General features: G+C 46.4%; 1 protein-coding gene and 2 long non-coding RNA genes across 12 annotated transcripts in view; 2 read left to right on the top strand and 1 right to left on the bottom strand.

Annotated features, from left to right (window-relative positions):
* LOC143434990 (uncharacterized) overlaps nt 1-2,583 on the top strand; it is a 5,643-nt gene extending 3,060 nt beyond the window's left edge. The window contains exon 3 of the long non-coding RNA XR_013104928.1: nt 2,446-2,583. This is a non-coding gene — a long non-coding RNA (uncharacterized LOC143434990). The remainder of the gene's footprint in view (nt 1-2,445) is intronic.
* LOC143434988 (uncharacterized) overlaps nt 1-11,748 on the bottom strand; it is a 25,250-nt gene extending 13,502 nt beyond the window's left edge. The window contains exons 1-4 of one of the 6 annotated variants that reach the window (XR_013104911.1): nt 11,612-11,742; nt 3,341-3,431; nt 3,106-3,174; nt 259-2,817 (exon numbers count right to left, since the gene is read on the bottom strand). This is a non-coding gene — a long non-coding RNA (uncharacterized LOC143434988). Of the gene's footprint in view, nt 1-258; nt 3,175-3,340; nt 3,432-3,528; nt 3,854-4,571; nt 4,708-11,611 lie in introns of those variants that run through there. The other 5 variants (XR_013104914.1, XR_013104916.1, XR_013104912.1 and 2 more) reach the window with 5 other exon arrangements.
* Nucleotides 3,148-15,910, top strand: Sdr42e1 (short chain dehydrogenase/reductase family 42E, member 1). 5 transcript variants are annotated; one of them, XM_076915946.1, is made up of 3 exons: nt 3,148-3,253; nt 12,593-12,686; nt 13,428-15,910. In XM_076915946.1, exons 2-3 carry the CDS (start codon nt 12,619-12,621, stop codon nt 14,539-14,541), a joined length of 1,182 nt encoding a protein of 393 aa, XP_076772061.1. In that variant the 5' UTR covers nt 3,148-3,253; nt 12,593-12,618; the 3' UTR covers nt 14,542-15,910. The 5 variants fall into 5 exon arrangements, with proteins under 5 accessions (XP_076772061.1, XP_076772062.1, XP_034379049.1 ...); XM_076915947.1 differs by lacking the exon at nt 3,148-3,253 and adding an exon at nt 3,855-3,892; XM_034523158.2 differs by lacking the exon at nt 3,148-3,253 and adding an exon at nt 3,918-4,172.

Raw genomic sequence — 15,910 nt, 5'->3', positions numbered from 1 at the left:
GTCCTTGCTTAGGGCCAGGCACCCTGGAGCTACTCACTCTCTGTGTTTTGACCATTCATGACCTCTGTTAACTGTCATCCACTGCAAAAGAGACTTTTCTGGTGGGATACTGAGAGCTAAGCTAATCTTATGAAGTTTTTAATCAGTACTATTTAAACACGTCACTTAATTTGTGCTGAGAAAGGCAACGGTTCTAATAATAAGATATTGCAAAGTTTTCTTTTTTTTAAAGGAAAAAAGAACAGTCATTGACCCAGATAGGATACTTGAGAATTTTTAATAAGTGCTATAAATGCCCATAAAAGAATGTGAAGATGCTTAATTGCTGAATAAATGAAATATAAACATTCATTAAGTTACTCGGAGAGTTCTTTAATGTGTAGTGGGGAAAATCGTTTTATCAAACGCACTGTAAGTAATGCATGCTTATTTCCCTTCCTAAAACAAATTAATTCTTGAAATCATTAACCACCATTTAAATGTTTCTTGACTTTTGTCTATTTGTTTCCCCCTCCTTTTAATATTTTCCTTGTTGGTGAGGGAATACAGTCATCCAAGAGACAGAGCAACAGAAAGGACAGGACTCTAAGTGCAGGGAGTTGGAGCCTGGGACAGTGACTTTCGGTCCCAGCCCTGCCATTCATGTCTGTGCCTGAACAAGTCACTTAACTTGATTGATTTTCAAGGGGCTTGAAGGAGGGTTAGTATTTTTAAGGATGTTTATTTTTTTTATTCATGTGGGTGTGCACGTGCATGTGCACACATACACTCATGTCCATAGTGCATACATGTGAGTGTGTGGATATGGACTTGCTGAGACAGGATCTCTCACTGAACCAGAATCTCACTGAGATTTTAAGGTGTCGACTAAGCCTACAAAGATCTCTTTTGTATTTTTGTTGCTGTTATCTGGGTGCAGGTACTCATGTATTACGGAGCATGCGTGGATTGTATTAAGGAGCATACGTGGATTGTATTACGGAGCATGTGTGGATATCTGTACGGAAGACAACTTTTGGGAGCCAGTTCTCTCTCCCGGAAATCAATTCCGGGTACACAGGCTTGCGCATCGTGTGCTTTCCCTGCAGATGCATCCCTCCAGTCCACACAATGAAGTCTTTAGAAACGGCCCCAGTTTACAGTAATCATTCACAACCTACTCAAGTGGCTCACCCTGGCTCCTCTTCCAGCACCGCCTTGCCACAGCAGACTCCAGTAGAATGTATGTCTGATCCAAGCTAGGTCAGAGGAACATCTGACCTGCTTGGAGATTTGAACAGCTATAGCCAGAAACAGTGTGTGTGTGTGTGTGTGTGTGTGTGTGTGTGTGTGTGCGCGCGCTTCACAAAATTTAAAACTGGCCTAAAAGCAGGGGAGAGATTAGACAATTTTGCGATTTTTTAAAAACAGGATTATTGGGGAGAGCCACGTTTGTGCGTCCCCTGCCTCGGTGACTCTAGAGGCTGTGTGGGAAAGGATAGCACAGCAGGTGGAGAAAGCTCAGGTCCTTGAATGAATATGTGACTCATAGAGCACCCTCTCCTTTCCTGTAGCCTGAATTTGGTGCTGATGAAAGGGAAAAAATACGTTTTTATTGCACAAAGCCGCTAAGGTTTGGGGGATATTACGGAATATCCCCCAATACTCGTTGGAAACACATACAGCTGTTCAACCCTTTCTGGACTCCTAAAAATCGGCCTATTTATACTTAGAATGTTCCCCGGGGTTGACTTCTTCTATGCATTCGTTATCCCAGAACTTTAACATGAGGGCATGCATGTGAGAATACGATGACCTAATGGATGTGTACATGATTCTCAGCACACAAAATGAGGAAGCCTGGCAGACATGTGATCTTTCTGAAGCACGCCCGTGACCCACATCTGCCTCAAGAGCAGCCTGCAGGTCCCAGCTCTAGTCCTTTAAACTAAAATCTTTCTCCTTGATCTAGAGTCTGACTCCTACCTTCGTTATATCCCTCTTCCTCTTTAGGGGTCATTATGTAAATCCCGAGTTTGTAAACACTCATTTGTGTCATAAATAACATGTTTGTAGATGGCTATGCACCAATTCCCGATGTGCCCCACCTCATCCTGTGTTCTATAAAAATCAAAAAGGAAGAGTTAAACGAGGCCCCCATTTTGGTATTCAACCCCATTTGTCTCTTAAATAGCCTATAAAATTTGAATTGACCTGTAAACTGACTAAGGATAATTTTTTTCTCCGGTCACTTTTAGCTTAGATTTTTTTTTTTTTTTTGGGGGGGGGGTGTCTGGGCTTTTACAAAGTCTACTAACCAGCATGAGAACACATGTGAGAACACAGGGAGTAATTACAAAGTCTGCAATTTTCCTTTCAGATGTAAATGTTTATATTTTAAGAGTCCTCGGGGGGACAAAGGAATATTAACATGTAATATAGCACTCTTCGTGTTTATCCATACAGGAAATGTGGGCATCCCCTGGAGGATCCTGGGATTGCTCACAGGAAAACAATCGCCTGTATAGAATTCTCCGGGGGTCCCTTCTTCCACGGCTGCTGGTCTCAAGAGTACATAGCTGGGCTCCCAGCTCCTGAGCATCCATCTTCTTCTTTTCTAAGTTTTTAATATCCCAAGGAGCCACAGAAAAGCTGTCCCTAAGGACCACTGAATACAACCCTTTTTCCCTCTCCTGAGGCCTACAGCCAGATTGAAGCTGAAGACCAGGCAGCCAAGAAAGTCAGGGTCCCTCCCAGCAGCTCGGCTTTCTTCTCCAGACCTCCATTCATTTTGATGTCCTGGGACTTGCATCTACCTTTATGTCTTTATGTATATGCCTGAGGAAAACCAAGCCATGAATGACATAATCTGTGTGAGCCCATTTGAGTCTGAATCCATCTGAGTCTGAATATGGGACCCGTTTTGTTGACAAGGAAAGCACTTGGAGTCAAAATCTCCATTTTTCCAGTTTCCAGAAGAAAACCCTCTGATGTAGGGACCCATATAAGCCACTCACCTCTTTGGGCTATATACACAGATGATGCAGCTTTCCATAAGCCCACAGCCCTAATGAGAGGGCATAAGGTGTTCCTAACAGGGAGAAAACTAACTTTCTCTCCTCGTACCTTCTAAATCCTTTAGGAACAAAGGTTGGGCCGGGCTAGTTACATAGTCAGTGGCCATAGTACGTGGAGCTGGAAAAACAAAATGAGGAACACAACAAACATATCCACATACAGATACCAGACTCAGAAAAACACAGACTTTGAAAAGGTAAGTGGAAGGGCTGGAGAGATGGCTTAGCAGACAAATGCATTTATTGCTCTTGCAGAGGACGTAGGTTTAGCTTCCAACACTTACATGGTGGCTCGCAACTGGCCTGTAACTCCACTTCTGGGAGATCTGAGGCCTTCTTCTGACTTCCTCGGGCACCAGGCATGTGGTTGCATACCTGCAGGCAAAACACTCATTACACATAAAATAAAATATTTTTATACACATAAAGTAAAATATTTTTGAAGAAACATGGAGAGTGAATGCTCCGTTACCTACAGACCTTCATCTGTCACCGTCCATTCTCCACCAAGGAGTCCGTGGATGCATCCACCCACACACCCATCCGTAATTTACTCATCAATCTACCCAGCATCTATCTATTCATTCACCCACCTCTCCATCAGCCCAATCTACTCACCCGCATACCTATGCACCTACACATCTATCCACCCACCTATCTATCTACCCACATACCCATCCACCCATCCGTCCACCTATCCATACACACTTTTATCCGTTCATCTGCCCGCCCACCCATCCAAGGAAGCTGGCTGAGCTAAACCCCTTCTTCGATCAGTTCTGCACTCACTAACAGGGGTACACAGAGAGGTGGAAGCCTGGAAGCAGAAGCCAGAGGTAGGAAGCGGAGTCTAGATGACCCTCTGGAAAGACTCTGAGACACACTGCTAGAAAATTGGGCAAGATTAATCGTGAACTGCCTCTGCACAATTTAAGACTGAGAAACCACTTGCTCATCATAGAGAGGAGGGAACCTCCAGGCTTCCTAGAGAGACCCGGAAGCGGCTTTAGGAGCCAGTCTGACAACTTTTGCTCCAAAGCGAAGGGGGGGAGGGGGCAGCAAGGCACCAGAGGCTCTCTCGTCTTGCTTCTACAAGCCACGCTGTCTTCTGCTTCTGTGAGTGGACTGGGGTCGCAAAGGCTGTCGTCACCACAGGGTCCTTATTCTGGGATGGCAGGGCGGTCCTAAACGCACTTTGGCGGGCTTGTGACAAGCCAGCTGAGGGTGAAAGGGGTTAAAAGTGACCATTGAGGGTAACAGGTGGCATTTGAGAATGACAAGTAGTGGATGATGGTGATAGCTGGTAGTTAAGGGTGACCAATGACAGCTGAGGATGACTGATAGTCGCTGAAGATGACGGATGGTTCTTGAGGGTGACAAGAGACATCTATGAACTCCGGTTGTAAGTATCACCAAATTGGATGAGTCTAACTGCTGCCGCCTCGGAACTGTGCTTAAGCATCAGCGGTATGCCTTTAAAATTCCTTGCCTGTACTAAACAACAAGCTTACATACCACGGTTGCTGGATTCGCATGGTAAGGAAGGAGGAGGCAAGGCTAAAAAGTTGTCCAGGGTCACACACATAGCTGATGGTAGATCTAAGTCCAGGACCCGTATTTCATGATTCCCAATATAAGAATTTTAATACTGTGTCACACATCCCCACTGCCTCATGGAAGTAGATAAGGAAGCTCCGCCTTTGCCTTCCTGAGCAATTACAGAATGTGCTGGTTGTGAAATCGTACACAATCCAGATCAATGTGCACTCCATACCTATTGCTTCAGGCCATAGACTCTGTGGCAGCCCTCTGGGACTGCTATGGTAGGGACATTCGTGATGGAGTCAGATGTCCCTTGGCCTCGTGAATACATGGAACACTGTATCCAGTTACTACCTACGGGACTTAGAGTTGTTGATCATTCTGTCCCTGGGCCTGAGTTTATTCACTTGCAAAATGGGACCTACTGATTAGCGCTGTCTCTTTAGGGCCGAGATGAGCACTTAGTGACATAGTTTATAGTTACATGTTGTCACGCAGTGCCTGGCACTTATGAAATGGCAGGAGACACCACCGTGGTAGAACAGAGTAACAGGCATGCTGACTTCGAGACAGGAGACACAGTAACAGAGAGTAACAGGGAGGACGGGGGCAGTTTGAAAAGCTGTGGAGTGCTCACCCATCCAGATCATTAATCCAGGTGCTCTTTGTCCCTGAAGACGGTTCTAGAGAAGGAGGCTACATTCACATAGAGTTTCCATGGTGATTTGAAGAACGAATTGGTAATGGTGACTATAAAATGTTTGCGGGGATGAGAAGATGGCTCGGCCCTTGCCATAAAGTGTTTGTTGTGCAAGCATGAGATGGGTGCTGGCTATAATGGCATGTATGTGAAATCCTAGCCCTGGGAAGGTGGGAATCAGATGGATCCCTAGGGCTCACTGGCTAGCTAGCTGAGCCAAATCAATAAAGCCAGGAAGTGAGAGACCCTGTCTCAAAACTAACTAACTAACAACAACAAATGGCTGGGCCTGGAAAGAGATGGCTCAGCTTCCAGAGGACATGGATTCAGTTCCCAAAACCTATAGTCAGTGTTTCACACCCCCTGTAACTCCAGATGCAGGGGATCTAATGTCCTGTTCTGGCTCTGGTGGACACCTGCACATACACAGCAGACACTGAAGACAGAGATGCACCAGCACATAAATTGTTTGAAATGATAAAATAAAAGTGAAGAAGGGAGGAGAAGGAAGAGGAAGAAGAAAAGAGAAAGAAGGAGGAGGAGGAGAAGGAGAAGAAGGAGAAGGAGAAGAAGAAGACAAGGAGAAGGAGGAGAAGGAGAAGAAGAAGACAAGGAGAAGGAGGAGAAGGAGAAGAAGAAGACAAGGAGAAGGAGGAGAAGGAGAAGAAGAAGGAGGAGGAAGATGAGGAGGAGCAGGAGGAGGAGGAGGAGGAGAAGAAGAAGAAGAAGAAGAAGAAAAAGAGGAAGAAGAAGAAGAAGAAGAAGAAGAAGAAGAAGAAGAAGAAGAAGAAGAAGAAGAAGAAGAAGAAGAGGAAGAAGACAAGGAGGAGGAAAGAGGAAGGGGAGGAGGAGGAGGAAAGGTAGCTAAGGGTGAGCTCTGAAACAGCACTGTCTCTAAGTCAGTGATGAGCACTCGGTGACATAATTTTTAAACAAGTTGTAACGCAGTGGCTGACACATTAAGAGCTTAGGAAGTGGTGGAAAACACCACTAAGGTAGGATGGAATGGCTTGCATGCTTACTTCAAGATGGAAGGAGGCACTCAAGTAGCAGAGAGGATGAGGACTATTCGAAATACAAATACAGGAAGAAGACAAGCCGCTCCATTTCATTCCATCATTGTCAGCACTGTAAAAGAATTGCAAGCGCCCTTTGTGTAACAGATATCTAGGTGAAGGAAGCGTGTGGTTGGGCAGGAAGACCTGACCCATATAAGGTAGCTCAGGATGAACTTGAACTGGTGAATCTCCTGTCACTGGCTCCCCAGCGCTGGCATGACAGGTAGATGTTTTATCTGTATGAAAGCACAGATTGATTTGTTTTGTTGCGGTGAGGGGGTGTTGTTGTTGACATACTGACTTTGAACTCTCTAGCTGAAATCTTCTGTCTCTCCCTCCTGAGAACAGGGATTTCAGGTTTGCACTGCTATGCCCAGTTTATGCATTGCTGGAGAAGAGAATCTGGCTCTCCCTACTAGATAAGCCTCTACCTACTGAGCTTCATCTCTGGCCCAGTTGCTGTTGTTTAGCCAGGTTTTTTGTTTGTTTTGTTTTGTTTTGTTTTGGCATGCAAGGCAACTTAGCTCGGTGGTAGAGTATTTGCCTAGCACACAAGGCCCTGGGTTCCCTCCCCAGCACTACAAAACCAAAATATCTAGCCATTAGGACATCTTAAACTCTTTCTGCTTTAGTTGCTGTTGGCCAGATGCTAATTGTGCCTCCATGTCTGCACTGAGGTGAGGCGCCAGAGGGCAAGCGGCATGGGGCTTTGAACCACAGGGCTGGAAGAACAGTGTGCATAATTTCCGGGTTTTGTTGCCGATCCTTAGATTTAATTAGGTCTTTGTAAATCGAAAACACTCTGGGTCATATTTCATCACTCTCTCCCTCCAACTCCCAGTGAGATGGCAACTGTTACCCTTGCTTTACCTTAGCGTTATCAGGAGGTCAGGCAGATTTGAAACGTCTCTCTTTCTGCTTCCTGTTCCCTAATTAAGATTCCTTTTCCTTAATCATGTGTTTAACTGTTAACCTGTTCCTAAGAAAATGACAGCTCAGGTCAGATGCTGCCTCCCCCATCCCAACAGAAAAGCAATTACCGAGCAAAGCTACGGTTTTTTTTTTTTTTTTTTTTTTTTTTTTTTTTTTTTTTTTGGAAGCGCTTCCAAGCAGTTGCAATGATACAGTGTGACCCCAGGAGGAGTCAGATGGAAACTAGGTAATACAACAGAAGTCCTAAGTAAGCATCCGGAGGACAGAGAGATGCTATACACTCTTTCTCCTCCTGGCTTATCTCTCAAGGGGAATTCCTGGGTTTTCTATGGACTGTTTTTGCTAAGATCGATCTCTCTCTCTCTCTCTCTCTCTCTCTCTCTCTCTCTCTCTCTCTTTCTCTCACTTCCCCCCCTTCTCTTCCCCCTCTCCTCCTCTCCCTCTGTGTGTGTATGTGTGTTTGTGTGCATGCACGGGGGCACACACTTAACATACGGTATATGTAATGTGTGGCATCCGCACACCTGTTTATGGTATGTGTACATGTGTAGGTGTGGGTGTGTGCTCATGCAGGTGCATATGGAAACCAGAAGGGGTCTGGTAGCCACTACTCTCTACCCTCTTATTTTGAGACAGAGCCTTTTACTGAATGTGAAGTTCCCTTTTTCAGCTAGACTAGCTGGCCATTGAGCACCCAGGGTCAGTCTGTCTCTTGCCCCCTGACACTGGGCTTACAGACACATGCAGACATGCCTGGGTTTGGGGTGGGTGCTGGGGATCTGAACTTGAAACTCAGATTTTCACACTTGCATAGCAAACTCCTTACTTCTAGCCCCTCCCCCTCTCTGTTTTTTAATGTTCTTATTATTGTTATAGGTGAGGTTACTCCCTAAACCCCCACTTTGTGGCTCCTAACCTCAGAACTTTCTAGACCTGGAGGGAAAGCTTTGTTTCCAGTGATGTTTGTCTTGCTAAACTGCCAATGCCTTTAACCTTTCTATTTTGGCCCTCTCATAGATCAATTCAGCAGGTGCTTGCCTCACATCTCTCTGGAACTAGCTAGAAGGTAACCAGGGGTAATATCAATACACCTGGCAAGTTTCTGAGTTTGCTTTTGACTAGATATTTCTGACCCCTGGCCTTCTGGCTGAACTGGAATGTGTGGTTATAAAAGCAAAGATTAATTCCAATCAATTCCAAATATTTCTCTGTCACAAGTTTTTAATTAGCCTTACCTATGCTTGGGCCCCTTTCAGTGGTATTCTATGGGGATATTTAGAATAGTTTGAACTCTGTTATCTGGCATCTCATTAGCCATGATGTGTGTGTGTGTGTGTGTGTGTGTGTGTGTCCTGTTCTTGGGTGTCATTCTTCAGGTACCATTCACATTGGGTTTTTTAAGGCAGGATCTCTTACCCAGATCAATTAGGCCAGGCTGACTGACAAGAGAGCCCCGTAGATCTTCTCTCCACCTCCCCAGCCTTGGAATCACAGGTACATGCCATGACACCCAACTATTTTTTTTTTACATGAGATCTAGATATAAACTGGGATTCTTGAGCTTGCTAGGCTAGCATATTACTGACTGAGCATCTCCCCAGCCCCCACAGTCACAGCTCTTCTTACAAGGTGGATAATTTCCACCATCCCTTTGTCAAAACCATCACCTTCCTCCAGCTTCTCCTATGTGCTTCCTGCCATTGCCTCAATGTCTTTCCTTCTAATCTCCTTGGTCCCAGCTGAGTATGTTGGTCCTTAGCCCTTACCAACACCCCTCTAATGTAGCCCCTTGTCACCTCTTGCCTGGACTCTGTCCCAGGCCTCTTCCTTTCCTCAGTGGAAGCCCACTCTTGATCAGAAAGCATGGATACCCTGCTATAAACCAACCAAAATCTCGGGTTATCTACAGAATGGAGTTGAGACTCCTCAGAAGGGAATGCAAGGCTGTTTCTATGCCAGTTCCAACTAGCCTCATTCCCCAAGTCTATCTGGACATGATAGCCTTGGGTTACATCCCAGTTATCCCAGCTACATGGAGCCCCACATCACTTGTCTGGCATAGTCTTCACCATGACACTTCAATCTCTTTGTGATGTGCCCCAAGCCTGTACAAACTCTCTACTTCATGTGAGTCTTCCTGAATCCTGTGGTCCGAAGTCAGCTCTGAGCTTCCTCTTCCAGGAAGTGACCCCTGACCGGGGTCAGAGTCAGCCCCCCTCCTTCTGTCTTCCTGCAACACGCTTGCTTGTATCTCTTGGAAAGGTAAATTTTGTTTCGCTGTTGATCATGTGCTATGACTTGTACTTCATTGTCCAACGTGCTTTAGGCTCCATCCCACCCATGGCACCATGGTAGGGATGTGGCTGAACCTTTGGGAGTGGTACCCAGAGGGAGGAAGTTAAGTCATTGAGGGTCTATCCTTCACAGCCTCTTCCTCTCTTGCTTTGGTTTTCATCCACCATGGGGTGAGCCTCTGCACTCCCCAGCATGATGCTTTGGCTCATCACAAGCTCCAGAACAACAGAGCCAGCTGGCCTCAGATGTACACTCTTGCAACTGTGAGCCAAAAACCAAGCTCTCCTCCTGTGAAGTCTCAGGTACTTGTCTTGTTCCTTAGATGTCAGCAGAAGTCTGTCCCCATAATGAGTGCCACAGCGCCAGCACCCTGTGTCACTGAGCCTGGCATCTGTCCCATTCTGTAACTCAACACCCTTCAGGAAGTTAAGTTAAAAAATGGTAACATTCACCCGCATGGATGCTAATGCCTATTTGATACTTCAGGGCCCTGTTCGCTTGTGTCTGTCACAGTTTTACTAAACTGGGCCAGACCTAGAGGATGGGTCTTAGCACATGGGTCACTCTGTGCTAAGAACAGGATATACCAGTGAGCCCAGCATGTTACAGGGAAGAAGAGAAGATATGCAGGGCTCAAGCAGGGAGTGTGGCTAGCAGAAGAGTGGGTGGTTGAGACAGGTCATGGGGTGAAGGTCAGAGGTCTGGAAATACCAGTTCGGAGTCCCCAGCATGAGGGACATTTGCTCTCATGGCCACTCCAGTTCCAAGGAGAGCATCCTGTTTTCAGAAAACAGGACTGGGATGTGGAGCACATGCCTTGCATGTATGAGGGCTGTGTTCAAACCCACGCAATGCAAAAGATAAGATGGCTCAGAGATTGGGAGCACTGGCTGCTCTTCCAGAGGACCCAGAGTCTATTCCCAGCCCCTACTCGGCAGCTTGCCATTGTTGGTAACTCCTATTTAAGGGCATTTGACGTCTTGGGACCCCCCAGTACTCCATGCCCATGTATACATGAATACATAAGAACAACAGCCTTATACACACAGAAATCAATACGTGTATATATGTATACGCACAGACACATATAATGTTCTGAGGTCAGCATTTGATATATTAAAGAGGTCCTCACGTCCTGGTCTTCACAGATTTTCTTGTAGCATAATGACGGCACTTGCTTCATGGGACCCAGGTGCCATCCTCCCCGCCATTTTGCCCAGTTTTCTCAATGGTTCAGTGTAGCCTCACACCCCTGAGACTGTGGGGGAGCCTTATCTACAGCTTCGACTCTTTGTGAGTGATCCAGTTGGCCTCACTGGCTAGAGATCCGCTGCACAGATTTCTAGAACATGTTGATCTCTGTTACCCTGCGTCACGAGAGCTCCAACCACGGCTGTATAGGAACTACTGAATGAATGCACATCAGAGCTTGAAAGAAAGGACCTGAGAAATGGCATCTGTGGGACAGCCATACCATGCTGGAGGTTTGGGGGAATTTTGTCTCCATTATTCCATCTTATCTTTATAAACTTGTCCTCAGCGGCTCAACTTTTTGGATAACCCCACAGGCTCAAAGCAATTTTATTGATCCAAAGTTACACAGCTAAAAAACAAACAAACAAACAAACAAACAAACAAACAAACAAAAAAACCAGATGCCTGTTCTCTTTCCCCAAAGTCCCCGTTTTAGAGGTTAGGAGTATGGGTTCATGGTATCGACTATCCGTTGGGAATGCATGGGAGAGTTATTTACTCTCTGCTAAGAAACAGGGTGATGGCAGTGCTTTTTCTTGGTAGCTCATGGGGCACATAAAGTGCCCGGTGAGCTGTGTGACACTCGTGGTGAGCACCACAGCACGTCTGTCCTCTCTTTCGGCTGTACATTGCTACTTTTCTAGAAGCACGCAGCTTACAGGAAAGTAAGTTTCGAGAAAGTAAAGTGTCTCAGACAAGCTCACAAAACCATCTCGATGCTGATCTGCCTGCCCCGTTCCCCCAGCTGCTCCTTGAATTCCTACTCTTCTTACCTTGGCTGGTGCACTCAGACTGACGTCACACGGCTCTTCACACATGCGCCCTCTTCCAGTGCCGCCCCGGCCCACGCAGCACCACAAGCACCCGGATCTTACGCTTCCTTGTTCTCCTTGTTCAGAACAGAGTCATGGCAGGTGGTTGGGAAGGGGCGGTGGTTGAGCTCTCTGTTACTGTGTACCTCTGGGTCCATTTTTCTGCTGTGTTGAACAAGTTCTCTAGCCGGTTTCTGTTTGTTACATTCTTGAGAGAAGGTAGTGCTGGGGTCTTGAGATGAGCCTGCTAGAGAGTAAGCCAATGAGGGAGACGGAAGCAAGACACCCACCCCCAGCCCCACCCCATCAAATGCTCTGAGTACTCTCCCTTAAAGCACTCACAAGGTATCTAGGGTGGAGGGCATGATTTGCTACAGAAAGGAATTTTTCTCCCTGTTTTTAAGTATGGAGTTAATCACAAATCACACTGCAGATGCCAGAAGCTTCTACAGAGTTCTGTCTTGGGTTTTCTGGTGAACCAGAAAAAACCTTCTTCTCCCAACCCGTTTCGAAGTGATTCTTCCCAAAGGCCCTGATCGGTTCCAAAAATCAACAGTGATGCCTCATGTCCAAAAAGGACTTCGTGGTTTCGAGAGCACCCACACATTCTTTATTTATTTAACCTTCACATTAACTTTGTCGGGTAGGCAAGGAAGGCATGTCTATGTTTATATTAACCCAGGAAGGAATCTGAAGCCAAGGAGTAAGAGGGTGTGGCCAATGTGGCAGCCCTGTGACTGGAGCCACGTGTCTCAGAGTAGCTCCTGCACTAAATGTATTCTGTTGTTTGGGTTGGGTTTCTCGGTGCTGGCCATATAACCAGAGATTCACACATGCTGGGTGCATATGCTATCACCGAGTAGCAGGCCAACCATATTTTTCTTGTTCACAAAGGTGAAGCATGTTTATACAGGGCCATAACGTTGTGGCATCCTCCTGCAGGTCCAGTTGTCCCTTCGCGGTCCCGTATGGATGCCCCAAGGTGCCCAGAGGAAACCGTCCTCATTACTGGAGGAGGAGGATATTTTGGCTTCCGGTCAGTTCATGGAATTCTTCTATTGGATAGTTTTCGACTCTCACGTTTATATACATGTACATGTTTATATAGTTCTAAAACAAAAGTGAGCTATAGTGATCTCTCTTCAGGCTTGAAATTGGGGGGAGAGGGGGAGGGAAGTATTCCACTTCAAGAAACTTTATTTTTAAAACCTGTAAATTGGGGCCTGGTGACTATTCATGTCACCAAAGATAGTGTTCTTAAAGACAACTGTATTCATTTTTTTTTTCTTTCTCATCACTGTGACCAAATAAATATCTAACAAGAAGCAATTTAAGGGGCAAACATATAGGGTGGCTTATGGTTTAAAGGAATACGAGGGCAGGGCGTGGCAGCAGGATGTGAAGCAACTAACTGCTCACAGTGCCCCTGAAATGAGAAAGCAGAAAAGCAACAGGAGATGGGCCTGTCAATCAAATCCCAAGACCAACCTCTGGCAGCCCACTGTTCTCCAGCAAAACAGAGCCACCAGCTGGGGACCAAGTGCTTAATGACCTGAGCCTGTGGGAGATGGTTCACATTTAAATCACAGTAGGCAGTCTGTCACAGAGTTGTTGAGGGGGATCCCTGTTTCTTTTCAAAATCTAAGACAGACCTGTAGGGATGAAGACATAGGTAAGTGACTCCTGATGACCTACCTTGTTGGCAAGTCATTTCCTATGCTTTCCTTAGACACTGCCGAAGGGTCACCTGACCTAACCCTGATCTTTCTCACCTCAGCCTTGGCTGCGCTCTGAACGAGAAAGGAGTCCATGTGATTCTGTTTGATATCATCGAACCATCCCAGAACCTTCCAGAGGGAATCACGTTCGTCCGTGGAGATATCCGCTGCGTCTCTGACCTGGCGGCGGCTTTCCAGGATGCTGACGTCACGTGCGTGTTCCATATCGCCTCTTATGGCATGTCTGGGAGGGAGCAACTGAACAAAACCCAGATCGAAGAGGTCAATGTGGGTGGCACGGAGAACATCCTCCAGGCCTGCCTGGAGAGAGGAGTGCCCAGCTTAGTCTACACGAGCACATTCAATGTCATCTTTGGAGGTCAAGTCATCAGAAACGGGGACGAGTCTCTGCCATACCTGCCCCTTCACCTGCACCCGGATCACTACTCCAGGACCAAGTCCATCGCAGAGAAGAAGGTCCTGGAAGCCAATGGCTTGGCTTTCAAGCAAGGAGATGGTATACTCAGAACCTGCGCGATAAGGCCAGCTGGCATCTATGGGGCTGGAGAGCAAAGGCACCTTCCCAGGATAGTGAGTTACATTGAGAGGGGCCTGTTCAGGTTTGTGTATGGGGACCCCCAGAGCCTGGTTGATTTTGTCCACGTAGATAACCTGGCGAAGGCTCACATTCTGGCCTCTGAGGCTCTAAAAGCTGATAAAGGCCATGTTGCCTCTGGGCAGCCCTACTTCATCTCAGATGGTAGGCCTGTAAATAACTTTGAGTTCTTTAGGCCACTGGTTGAGGGCCTGGGCTACAAATTCCCATCCACCCGCCTGCCTCTAACCCTCATCTACTGCTTTGCTTTCCTGGTAGAGATGGCCCACTTCATTGTGGGCAGGCTCTACAACTTCCAGCCCTTCCTCACCCGCACTGAGGTTTATAAAACTGGCGTCACACATTACTTCAGCTTAGAGAAAGCCAAGAGAGAGCTAGGCTACCAGCCTCAGCCATTTGACCTGCAGGACGTGGTAGAGTGGTTTAAAGCCCACGGTCATGGCAGAAGGTCTGGAGGTCAAGACTCAGAGTTTATTCTGTGGGATGGAATTCTGGTCCTACTCTTGGCACTTTCTCTTCTTGCATGGATCCCTCCTTCCACAATCCTGTCCATATGAAGAGAGAAACTATCCATAAGAGCTGAGCCTCACTTCCTTTGATGGTTTTCAAGGATGCAGGTTTTGGAAGATGTGTCACATTACCTGGTACCATTCCTGGGCCTTCAAATTACTTCTTAACAATGGGTCTTTAAACTTCATGGCCAGGGATGTGAGTCATTGATCAGGGAGATTCCTGAGGCCTCCAAACCACTATTGGCTATTGCCAGTGCTCTTGGTTGCCCTCCGGAACTAGATAGTAAAACTCTATTGCCTAAGGCATCTTACACCTTAACTGAAGCACATAAAGAAATCCAGCTGGAACTGAACTGGAAGCTTCCTTTCTGCTTGCTAGATTTTATAGTTCCAGAAAGGTCTATTCAGGGTGCTGGAGGAAAATAGTCTTATTCAGCTGCATACAGCACTACCAATACCAGGCAAGGTGTACCCTCTAGTGCAACAGTGGCATGTCTGTTAGGGGAATAACCAACTACTTCAGAATTGGATTGGAGGCTGGCCCCATGGGAGGGAGTTTGTTCCTGGTGCCATAAACCTGGCCAGAAGCTCATGGAAAGAGAGGTCACAGGCCAAGTGTGACCTACTGCTGTTATTTTGCTGGATCGGGCAGCTGTACCTGTGAAACTGCTCTCCATTTATATTTATTTATATAAATTCTTCCATTTATATCTGTAGATTAGTGCTACTCTCAGCTGTAGTTGGAGATGCTTCTCCCTGCAGTGTGCACCAGTTCTACTTCTGAGATTCATAATTGGTTGAAGTGCTAAGTGTTGAGTGTTCATCTATAGACAGGATGTCCGTATCACTCCCTCAAAGCCTCACAGGACTTTGTAGCAAAGAGGGTGGAAAGGATGCAAAAGCAGGAGGAAGTGGGGCAAGTGTTGGGGAGACAGTCTCCTGAGAATGACATGACTACTATCCTCATGACGTAACGGTAGCTGTGAGGCAGTGCTAGACTCTATATGATAGGGTCTGTCACCATTCTGCCATGGGAAGGAGGGAAGCTCATGGTACCCACTCCTCCCTGAAAAGCTGAAGGTGGTTGGTGGTTTCTGGGGAAGAGGAGACACTTTCTGTAGTGGTTCAGTTACTTCTATGTTGCTCCATGCTCCTGTAAGCAAGCTAAATGAAGCTCTTTGGGAGACACACACACACACACACACACAGAGAAAAAGAGAGAGAGAGAGAGAGAGAGAGAGAGAGAGAGAGAGAGAGAGAGAGATTAGAAAGGAATCTAGTTGGAAAGCGATTAGGAATGGGATGAAAGAGGGTGTGGGGGCGAATCCGATCGAGCTACATTATATACATGTTCGAAAATGTCATAGTGAAACTCATATACTTAACCCATGCTAATAAAAAAGAAAAAAATGAA

Source organism: Arvicanthis niloticus, chromosome 18 (genome assembly GCF_011762505.2).
Source record: "Arvicanthis niloticus isolate mArvNil1 chromosome 18, mArvNil1.pat.X, whole genome shotgun sequence".
NCBI classification, from domain to species: Eukaryota; Metazoa; Chordata; class Mammalia; order Rodentia; family Muridae; genus Arvicanthis; species Arvicanthis niloticus.
Note: the sequence above shows the minus strand (reverse complement) of the source record. Positions and strands in the feature narration are given on the sequence as shown.